The sequence below is a fragment of the Lathyrus oleraceus genome, chromosome 5, assembly GCF_024323335.1.
Source record: "Lathyrus oleraceus cultivar Zhongwan6 chromosome 5, CAAS_Psat_ZW6_1.0, whole genome shotgun sequence".
NCBI lineage: Eukaryota > Viridiplantae > Streptophyta > Magnoliopsida > Fabales > Fabaceae > Lathyrus > Lathyrus oleraceus.
This window is the reverse complement of record NC_066583.1, coordinates 110,907,154-110,919,215: the sequence shown is the minus strand read 5'-3', so window position 1 is coordinate 110,919,215 and position 12,062 is coordinate 110,907,154. Positions and strand designations below refer to the sequence as shown.

The 12,062-nt window shown below is 36.6% G+C and overlaps 1 protein-coding gene across 1 annotated transcript; it reads right to left on the bottom strand.

Moving 5' to 3' along the window:
* Positions 1–8,439: 8,439 nt before the first annotated feature.
* On the bottom strand, positions 8,440–10,602 carry LOC127084942 (putative cyclin-A3-1). Its single transcript, XM_051025474.1, has 8 exons — positions 10,147–10,602; positions 9,836–10,062; positions 9,662–9,737; positions 9,467–9,543; positions 9,321–9,354; positions 9,082–9,231; positions 8,858–8,992; positions 8,440–8,750 (listed from the first exon to the last, which is right to left on the bottom strand). Exons 1-8 carry the CDS (start codon positions 10,462–10,464, stop codon positions 8,685–8,687), a joined length of 1,083 nt encoding a protein of 360 aa, XP_050881431.1. The 5' UTR covers positions 10,465–10,602; the 3' UTR covers positions 8,440–8,684.
* Between the last annotated feature and the right edge of the window lie 1,460 nt (positions 10,603–12,062).

Sequence of the window (12,062 nt, the reverse complement as noted above, 5' to 3'; positions counted from 1 at the left end):
TTTTTGTGGACCACAAAGCCCAGAAAATCTTCAGCCTGCACAAAGAATGCACACTTAAGAGGATTCATTTTTAAGCCATGTTTTCTCATTCTTTCAAATGACTGACTGAGATGGGATAGATGGTCTTCATCTGACGTAGATTTTATCACAATGTCATCTATGTACACTTGCATGAATGCCTCTATATAATCATGAAATATAGAGTTCATTACTCGTTGGTATGTTGCCCCAGCGTTTTTTAGGCCAAAAGGCATGACTATCCATTCGTAAGTGCCTATTGCCCCTGGACATCGAAAAGCTGTTTTAGAAACATCTTCTTCTACAATGAAAATCTGGTTATAGCCAGAATATCCATCAAGCATGCTGAGATACTCATAGCCTGCGGCTGAGTCAACCAACATCTCTGCCACAGGCATTGGATACTCATCCTTAGGGGTTGCTGCATTTAGATCATGAAAATCTATACATACTCGCAAAGAGTCATTTTTCTTGATAACAGAGACAATATTAGCAATCCAATCGACATACCTTGTGGTCTTGATGAAGTTGCACCGAAGAAGTCTTTCGACCTCTTTTTTGATCTTTGTGAGGATTTCTGGTGCGAATCTTCTTGGAGTCTGCTTGATGGGCTTCTTGCCATCCTTTATAGGCAGCTTTAATTCGACCAGGTCCCTCTTCAAACCAGGCATCTCGTCGTAATCCCAAGCGAAGCAATCTTTGTTCTTCCTTAGTAATTCAATCACTCTCACTTTCAACTTGGGGTCCAGTTTAGCGCTGATGTAGGTAATTCTTTTTTCGCTTCCCTCCCCGAGATCAATCTCTTCGAGAGGATCTTGCGCCAACATCTTTGCACTTGACGTTACTGGATCTTTTTCAAATCCCAGAGGCTCTTCGTCGTAGATGGCGTCCAACCTCTGTTCTGCTGGTTCCACAGGTACTTGTTCGTCAGGGGGTTTTGGTTCAAAGAATTCCCCTGGTCCTGCATTACATATTTCACTATATGTGGCCTTGTTAGCCATGTTTGTTATCTCGGCTTCGAGAGTCGCTTGTCTTTTGTTCTCAGCCATGTAGGCCAAAATCTTTTCAAAGAAAGAAGACTCAGTCATAGTACAAGTCTTCATCCCAGCCCGTTGGCCGTATCTCAGATGATTCTCCTATTTCTGGGTCTCCCATAATCTCTCTATCCCACTGGAAGCCATTTGGGTGAAGAGTAAAAAAGTACAAGGCATTTTTATTTGGGGTGTAGCCTTCTTCTACTGGGTAACACGATCCTATGTGTGCCAAATTTCTGTCGAAGTTTCTCTTGTCCACCTGGTTTACTTATGCTCTGAAGTAACTTTGGTCGACTTCAACATTCTCTAACACACCATCTTCTCTCCAAATAGACATTCTTTGATGCATAGTCAAATAGACCGCTCCTATCCCATGTATCCACTCTCTCCCCAGTAGTAAGTTGTAATTTGCTTTTGCAGGTATTACCATAAACATCGTTGGTCTTGTGATTGACCCAACAGTTAAGTCCACCTGTATGACGCCCAGCGTGTGTCCTATCTTTCCTTCGTAATTTGACAGCACCATGTTGTGAGGTTTGACGTCAGTGTCGAACATCCCTATCTTTTTCAACATGAATTGGGGCATCAAATTAACGGCTTCTCCCCCGTCCACCAAGACTTTATTCACTCCCACCTGTCCAACTTTGGCCCTAATGTATAGGGGTTTGAGGTGACTCTGCATCCCCTGGTGTGGCCTTTCGAACATAGCGTTCTGTTCTTCGACAACATCACTCTTCAGAACATAATAACACACTGGTTGATGCTTCGCCATTTCTGCAGCGTCTGCTTCCTCATTATCTTCGACCTCTGTTTCTTGGTTATATTTGTGCGGCAAAACTGAGACCACGTTACAATTCATATTCACGGAAGACACTCCGTCGGACTCGAAATCATCTGTGAGCATTTCCTCTTCTTTCGCTTGTTCCTTCTGAGCCTTCCGAGTTATGTTTTCATCTGGAAATAACTTTCTTCCTACGGGTGGTTTGGTCGAATCCATGATATTTGGGGTATTCTTGACGCTGCTGGATTCTCCAGTTTCTTTTTGATTCATTTCTCTTTCTACTTTCCTCATCCTTTGATGCCTTCTCCATTGGGATCTCGACATAGGGTTCTTTCCTTTGTAATTTTCCAACCTGATAGCCTCTCTTTTGGACGCCTGAAATTGTCTTCTGTACGCCCATGAGGTCCTTCCTCCATCTTCGAAACTTCTCCATTTTCCTTTCTTTGGTCCCGCCTGAGTCCACTTGTCCTCAGGGACTTCTGCTGGCAATTTAAACATGACTCTCTTCGCCCTTAGATGAGGGCTATCTGGTCTCCTAGGTGCTCCTCTCTTGTCGAAGTTATACATGTTTGGGTTTCCTCCATGTCCGTCCCAACCTTGGTCATATGGGATTCTTTCGAATGCTTCGGCTAATTCTCTGTTATACACTGCCCCACACCTGGGACACATTAAACATTTCATTTCATGTTTGTAGCAGCGCACAATGAAACCCAGAAGGCTTTCTCCTGGTGTGGGATACACCTCCTGCAACTGGCTTTGTTTCCTCCAGTTTCTCTCGGTCTTTGTCCGTTGCCATCTCTCGTAATCTCCAGCCACCCTTCGAGAGATCCTGATGCTGCATCTGGGGCACAACAACATATCAACATTCTTTTTGTGACATCTCCAGAGATACTCGCGTAGGCTTTCGTTGGCTTTGGGATAGTCAAACATCATCCCTTCCTGCTCCATCTTCAAACATACCTCCACTTCCTCCATTTCTAGGGGAATTTGCTTCAGGTCTACCATGTTGACGCCCCGACTAGCGTCATAAGTGATTAAAATTGCTTCGAACTTCTTTCTTAGGCCCTCAGTAGCCTCGGTTGTTTTCCCTTTAAGACCTTCAGTGGTCCTTGGTTCGACGTTAGCAGCATGTTTGCCCTTGATAGAAGTTCCAAAGGAAACGTCGTTACTTAGGCCATCAGTAACCTGCTCTCCGTCCAATGTGTAGCCTCCAGTTCCTGCTGCTTTTACAACCTTCACTCCCCTTACATAAACCATGTTGATTTCTACAGGCTCAGCATAGTTGGTCTCAACAATGTTAAGGGGATCGGTATCAACTTTCATCTGATTTTTTCCTTTGTCGGCGAACTTGAGGCGGCCATCTCTGATTGCGTTCTGAATGAGATCCCTGAAAAGAAAGCATTATGAAGTTTTATGGCCCAAAAAACTATGATATTTACATAAACCTCGTTTCTTTCGTTGTTTTAACGGATGAATCTTGGTATTAGGAGGCACTATCATTTGGCCATCTTTTACTAATAGGTCGAAGATCTCGTCACATATGGAGACATCAAATGTGTAAGTCTTTTTGGGAAACCTATCGTTCTTTTCAGTTTCGACAGGATTTTTGTCGTTCGAAGGTGTAAGTAATTTGCAGGCGTAGGGTGGTGCTTCTTTTAATTCTGCCAAATCTACTTCGAATTCCTTAAGACCATAGGGGTCTTCAGCAATTTCAGACTCTTCGTCTTCGAATTCGACATAAGCAACCCTCTCTTTCTTATAATTCTTATTTGCTCTGGCCTTTTCAGACTTTAAGCGTTCGACCTATCGAACCGTATCTGCTAATTGGGCCATGTCTCTTAGATGTTGGGTGTCCAACTTTTTCCTTATGGAATAGTCCAGACCTCCAGCGGCCATTTCGACCAACTCGTGTTCAGGTACTATTATAAAGCATCTAGATTTTAACAAGCGAAACCTATTCAGATAATCATCTATAGGTTCGGTGAATTTTCTCTTGATGCTGGCTAGTTTCTTAAGACTTATCTTAGTTTGGCCCATGTAGAATTGTTCATGAAACAATCTTTCTAACTGGGGCCAAGCATCTATGGAATTTGGTGGTAAAGTCGTAAACCACGTGAAGGCGTTCTTTGTTAAAGAACTAGGGAAATATTTCATCCTCAGGTTTTCACTGTTCGCCAAATCCCTTGTCTCAGTCATGTATCTGGCTATATGCTTTATAGTGGATTCACTAGTATCCCCTGAGAATTTGGTGAACTTAGGGATTTTACAACCCCTTGGTAATTTTGTTTGCAGGACATACTCTGACAGAGGAAAAGAATAGTTTGGTCGTCGAAGTCCTGTGTTTAGACCATTATGGGCCATGATTCTCTCTTCCATACTATTTAGGTCATTTTCCATCACGTTGTCCCGTCTAACCCTATGAATTAATTCGTCTGCGTCCTGGTCTCTATTAACCATTATCACTCTCCTAGGTGGTTCTTCAGGGACTTCCCGTCGAATTGGCTGTTGTTCCAATCTTGCCCCCGTGACTCTTTCGTCAGGGGCTTGCCTTTGCGGCCGAACCTGATCTATCGTTGGTTCTTCGCCCTGGATTATAACTTGGTTTGGCCTGCGTCGAACAGTAGGTTGTGGGGCGCCTAGAAAATCTGCTATGTGTCCCATCTGTGCTGACAATTGTTGGTATGTTTGGGCGTTGTCAGTATTAGTCCTATTCACATTCTGTATTAACAAAGAGAAAATGGTATTCATTTCTCTGGCCGGAAATCCTACCATATCATGGTTACTGGCATCCATTTGTTGTTTAAAGGCTGCCTGATTATTCGTTGTAAGGGTAGGTAGTAGGGTGGAGATCCCTTGTGATTGGTTATTTCAACTTATATGGTTCATGCCAGATCCAAAATTTTGGATTGGCGAAATAACCGTATTATGTGGCTGAGTATATATGGAGGAGTTGTTTTGAAGCCCTGCCATGGCAGTTGATGGCATTCCATAAGGGTAATCTCTCACAGGCCTAAAGTTTTCAAATCCTGGTGGCCTAGGGGTTGAAACTGCAGGCATATCTGCCGCGCCTGATATGATAGGCATTATTGTCAAATTATGCAAGGCCATGGATCAAGTCGTTGGTATGGCCTGTGCATTAGGGATTTCAATGGACACAATAATCGAATTTGCTCTGATTGTGCCTGCTCCCTGGGGGGAGGACTGTTCCCCTTGACTGGTTGTATTAACCATCTTTTTTCGCGTTTTTTCCGTTGGTTACAGGTTGTGAATTATTGGCTATCCTGCCACTTCTAAGGATCATACAACACTAATTTTTTAACCAAAAGACTAACGACAATTTTGCGAACCAAACAACTGTTGTAATCAACAATCCTTTTGACACCGTCCCACTGGGCGTGCCAATTTGTTTACCGGTGATTTCTGATAAACAACCGCTAGTCTTCCAAATTTGTATATTTTTGGTAACTCACAGGATCGACTAGATTGATCCTAGGACATGTGTCTTAAGAATTGTTATTACTGTGATTTGACTCATAGTTACGTTTGTTTCTAATTTGTGAATGACAAAAGTGTTTAGACAGCAATTCTAAGTGAAACTTATGTCTTTATGAACAAAGTAAATAATGATAACTAGGTATTAAAAGGTTTAAAGATACTAAGAAGGCTTAGGAAAGGCAAAGATAAATGACTCAGAATAAATGCTCTATGTTTTAAGAAAGTACTGGAAATGAAGATGTTGGCGGAATGTAAATGCAAAAATGAAAAGTAATGATAAACTACTGAAAAGTAAGGGCAATTCGACAGATAAAGGCAGTAAAAATACTTTGATTTAAACAATTGGTATGAAAAATATAACATGAACGAAACTTATGGTGTTCTTCATACATAAATTTTCAGCGTAAATATCTTTTCTCTCGCTCCGGTACTTCGAGTGTATTTTGTGAATTTTTGTATATTTGTTTGAACACCCCTTGAATCTAAAACTAAGATCCCTGTTTATAGTAATTCGACCCTAACGGCCTTTACATGTATGACTGCCACGTTCGCCGTTCCCAAGCGTTGCATATCTTAGATGTTTCCACGTGTTGATCCGACGAAACGACTCTGTTTAAATTTCAAATACTTCCGCGAAGTCTCGACTCTGTAAACATCTATGTCGAAGAAAACTTTATGATAACCCAAAAATCTTCTAAGTTCCAGGCTTCAACAATACATAATTGCTTAACCACGAAGAGAATTAAAATAGCTTCGCTACAATCATTTCTTGCTTACTCCCAAAACTTAATATTTCCAAAGACCTTTTAACTATCTATCGAAATCCCCAGCTAACAACACGCTGTAACAGTCTTTGGCCGTCATAGACAAAATTTCAGCGTCCAGGAAACAATGGGCAACAACGAGGGGAAACCAAATTTAGCCTACGCTGTTAGACTAAACAGAAGTTGGTGCGATTGTGGAAAATTCCAGGCCTTCCGCATACCTTGCTCCCATGTCATTGCAACATGCGCTTATACTCGTCAAGACGCTTACAACCATTTATCTGATGTGTACAAGGCCAACACCATCATGAATGTATATACTCAAAGCTTCTCAGTACTACCAATGGAGGATTATTGGCCTCCATATGAAGGAGATATTGTTTGGCACAATGACGAGATGCGTAGAAAGAAGAAAGGAAGGCCAAACAGCACACGTATCAGAACATAGATGGATTCCACATATAAAATGATAAGATTATGTAGTATCTGTCGTCAACCAGGACACAACAAAAACAACTGTCCCAATCGAGGAGCATCATCTAGGTCTTAAGCTTTTTGTAACATTGTATTTCTGTAACATTCAATCATTATATATCATTAAGTTCCTATTACAACGAGTTTCACAACAAACATCAGTACAAAACATCTAAAAACATAAATATTTCTAACTGATTACAATAATCAAATTGATATTATCTCGATCGAACATCATTTCCCTAGCATCCTTATCAGTCTTCATTCGCACCCAACCAAAGATAGTGTCAAGTCTCTCAATACTTCTGATTTTTCCCCTTCTGGTATTTTCCCATCTAACCATCGAACCAGCTCCCTCTTCAGTTGATCGAACGTGGTGATGTTCCAAAACAGCATCAGCATTTGAGGTTTTTCTCTCGCATAAATCACCTTACCGTATCGGCGACAAACACCAAACATGATAGCCAAATGATTATATGAGCTATGGAACAATTGGTCACACAACGCATCTATTTATAAGACAAAAAAGGCATTTTAGGAGGAGTCTCCAATTGAATTGACGACTCCTCTTAAAACCTACACATAGGCGCCAATTGGATTGGCGCCTCCATTCAAGTTTTAAGAGGAGTCGCCATATGAACAACTTTCATGTTCATCAAAAATTGATTTGAAGCTTTGAAGGTCATCATCCATTCCAAAACATTATAGGTCATTTTGACTGAAACCCTAATTTTGGGTCAACTTCCCAAGGACATAACTCCTTTATTTTTCATGATTTTGAGGTGAGACTAAATATATTATAAATATTAAGATGTCTACTTCAAATGTTATGTTGAGAAATTTTTCAAAATCTCAAAAGAAATACATGTGATAATGCAAAACATTATAGGTCACTTTAGACCAAATGCATTGAAATGTGAAAAAGTCCAACTTCAAGTGTCCATAACTTCTTCATAAAAAATCCAAATGATGCAAAATTTAGGTCCAAATTGAGTGCCTTGAAAAGACCTACAACTTTTATGTTGGAGGTTTTGTCATTTGAAGGCTTTTAGGAGGAGTCGCCAATTGAATTGGCGACTCCTCTTAAAACCTACACATAGGTGCCAATTGGATTGGCTAGGGCACCTGCCCTAGCCAATCCAATTGGCGCCTCCATTCAAGTTTGAAGAGGAGTCGCCAATTCAATTGGAGAGTCCTCCTAAAAGTGGGGTATTTGGGGATTTTTTTTGAAACCGGGGGTATTTTGGGAATTTCCTTGAAAAACTGGGTTATTTTTGTAAAAAAAACTCTAAAAGGGCCAAACACCAGGATCGGGTACACGTTCGAACTATACACATAGTATTTTTTTTTCTTCATTATTTAATTTTAAATAAAATTTGTGATTTTTTCAAATACCAATGTAATATATTCATGCATTTTTATATATTCGGTTATGAACCTATCAATTTTATTCTCTGATCATACTTTTTATGTAGAAAATTCTTATTTTTTACTAATACCCCCATAAGTATGCATCATAGCTTGTGATGCTAGCTACTAGCTAATAACTACATTGTATAGTGATCCTAATTGAACAACACAATAAAACTATCATTCATTTTCTAAATTGCTAATAATAGCAATGTTGGTGCTCTAGTATATTTTTCCTCTCCTTTTCACATATCTCTAATAAACAAGAATAGAGGGGAGAGGAAGAAAAAGATGACTAAACATTAAGAGACATTAAAGATAGCAAGAATAATTAAGAGGAACATGAAGAGGTAACAACAGAAAGGTACAAATTAAGATAAAGATAGTTGTTGAACTACAGAGGCAAAGTCTTGCATTCCTCATTGTAAAAATAATAACAATGCAGTGTAACATTCTCTTGCACTTGTTTACATTTGATGTAATTATACTTTCAACAAACAAATCCTAAATAGTTAAACACTAAAAGTTTCACTAACTAATGTAGTATGTCCTATTCTGTAAGTAACAAAAACATATGAATTAGTTTATCAATGGTAGGTTGTATTAACAAGTGACAACTTGAACTATCATAAAGTAGCCATCTCCAAATAGTTTCAGCCCTCAAAATTTATTGTGAAGCCTCAAAAAGTCCTTTAAATTCACACGTTATCATGCTTCTTCGAAGTAATGAGTTGGCACCTCTAGCGGAGAAGGCAAATTGGCCACAGATTTGAACTGTTACAAACAATGATTTCAAGTCAATCAACTTGCAATAACAAGAGTTAACTATGACAGTTAGCTATGACAGAAGAAAACATCAAAAAATCAAAATAATCAATCACCTTTTTCCGATTGTATTTGTTGCGAAGAATTTTCAAGGATGCTGCCCTTCTAGAGAAATACAAGTCATGTAAAATAACAACACATTCCTTCAACTCAGATGACTTGTAACCCAAGCATTCACACAGAGATGGCGTCTGCATCAGATAATTGACATTAAGTACATCGAAAACTTAAGTTTTGTAATGAATCAAATTGATTAAAGACCCCAACATAAGCAATTTACCCAACAATGTACTTCTGGTTGGATTATAAATCTAGCGAGAAATATAACCGATGCAGCCACAACCGAAGGCAAGAATCTTATAGACTCATACTCCAACAAGCTTAGATCAGCAAGATAGTCGCACAGATATTCAAACTGCAAATTCGAATTCTGCAATTTAAAACAAACAAATAACAATTAGTAAACACAGTAAAAGCTTTTGACATCACTAACTAAGGAAAAAAAATAGTTCAACTTACCTTTTGATTCCCATAAGCAAGCCCAACAAACCTCCTGATAGGATTATGAAACAAAACAAATACAAACAAACATAATCAGTCCAATTAACTTTATTTCAATAAGTTTTAGATCTTCAAATTGTTACAATAAAAAAAAATGTGCTTACTTTAGAAATGTGGTAACATTAGGATTTCCCATTTCATAATTCAGTGACTTGAGTATCTCAGCTTCCATCTTTAAAACCTAAAGAAACAGCAACATACATGAGAAAGAGAAACAAAACGACACCGAAATATAATACAAAAACTAACTCAAACAACAAAATCTAGTTCGAGATCATTGAAAAGAAAAGGATATTCACCTCCGAAAGTTCATAAGTGTTATCAGCAATTTTGCAGAAAGCCACTGCCTTTGGCGATGCGATTTCTTCGTACTTACTGCATATTAAAAACGAGTTGAAAATTGTGTGATGCTTAAGAAAACAACTTGGCAACATTGTTAAATAACTAAACTAAAACAGTTCTTTAAGTCTTACGATGCAATGAGCATAGACGAAACACCAAGCAGCCGAAGATTTGTTTCGGTAACGGATTTCAGGGATAAGAATCTGTCAATGTAGGAGATGCATAGATGGAGGGTTTCAGGAAGAAGCTTGAACTTGTCTGCAACCTTCATTAACCAATCCACCAATGTTCCCCTCATGTTTATAGTAACCTCACTCTGAACATTCTCAATGTAGCCAACCGTTGGTCTTCCCTTTTTCTGCAACCGATAAATTAAGCAATGTGAGAATTGAAATACCATGACAGTGTGAATTTGAATGAAATAAAGATGTATTAGTATTACCTCGAATGTTCGATGATAATCATCAATGTCGGATACATAAGGTTCAATGATCTGTTGGTGATCACATTCAGCATTAGTTTTGTTATAAACAGGTTTATCCAAATTGGAATTATTAAGGAAAGGAAGGGTTTTTGTTGTTGTTGTTGTTGATTTTTTAAGGTTAGGGTTTATCTGAGATTGGAGTTTTTGTCTAGTTTGATAAACACGAAGATTGAGATCGGGGAGTTTAGAGAAAACTACCCTCTGGCGTTTGGGAACAACGAGTTGTAGGTTTTGTTTGGTGTTAGATCTCTTCTTTGAGGCACGAGTCTCCATCATCTTTGTTTGTGAAGTTCAGTATTGTTATCAAATTGAGCTTCTTGTTTTATAGCAAAGTAACAGACTTCTAGATTTTCATGGCGCCGAATCTGTTTTTCAGTTGGAAATTTGCTGGATTTAGATTTATGTTTGTTTTTATGCGGGATTTGGATTTGTTTACTTTTTTAATTTGAAAAAATAAATAAAATAGGTTTGGTTTAGAATGGGGTAAAAGAACTTCAAGTTAAATAAATCAATAAAATTTAGTAAAATATGTATATTGACTTATTTATGCAAATCCACAAACATTCACTTCATCACCGCCAATGTGTTTTTTCTTTAAATAAGGCCAAATATATTGAAAAAGAAAAATGTGATTCACAAAAAGACGAGTTAAAAATAATGGTTCATATTGAACATTGTATTAAAAATTGGATTCAATTGGTTGGTCAAATCGATTAAATTGAAAATCGGAAGAGTCATCGGTCAGGTTTAATTATTTGTTGGACAATATATACTATTGAATGAGTAAAAATTGATTAAAACCGATCAAAACTGATAAAAACATATTGTCGGGAGTTTTGAAAAATCTACGGATCAAAGTTTATTTTTTTGAAAATATCGTTTTGATAATTAAAAATAATAATAAGAAAATTTTGTTTAAAACTTATTTGGAGCAACTTATCTTTCTTAGAATTAAATTTATTAGATATTACAAATATTTTATTATTAAATAGTAATTAATATTTTAAAAATCGAATATGTGAAATACTCGGTTTAAGATTTAATGGTTCAATTGGTTAAATTTACGGTCCAATCATTTATTAAATAAACTAATATTCTAAAACTAAATTTCATAGATATGTCACACACAATCATATATTCACAATTTAATAAAATAAATATTTCTTTAATATTTTCAAAACTTATTACAAATTTAATACAATAATATCAATAGTACATATAATAATACAACATAATTATATACTTAATTTCAATATTTATTTAAGAATAATTTGAAAAAATTAAAGAATTATAATAAAATAAGTTAAGCTAATTTAGAGAAAAACAAAAATAATGGAACATAATAACTAAAATAAAATAAAAATAATTAAGAATACCTAAATTAAATAAGATATAATTACATTGAACAATAATAAGCAAATTCGAGTTGAACAGCGATCAACAACTCATAATTGACAACGACAAACAATATTGACTTGAACGAAAATCAATATTGAATTGGACAGTGTGACTGTGTTTGAAAGAGACAATGTGATGATGATGGAGTGTGGTTAAAATAAGCCTATATCAGAGTGATAGAACTTAGAAGCTTATATGGTTGAGAAAAATAAGGATTTTTTTTTTGTGATTGAGGAATGTTTTAATTTTTTATATTGATATGTTAAACTTTGTCAATAATATATATATATATATATATATATATATATATATATATATATATATATATATATATATATATATATATATATATATATATATATATATATATATATATATATATATATATATATATATATATATATATATATATATATATATATATATATATATATATATATATATAAGGACCAATTTGATGCGTTTATTTGAACCTG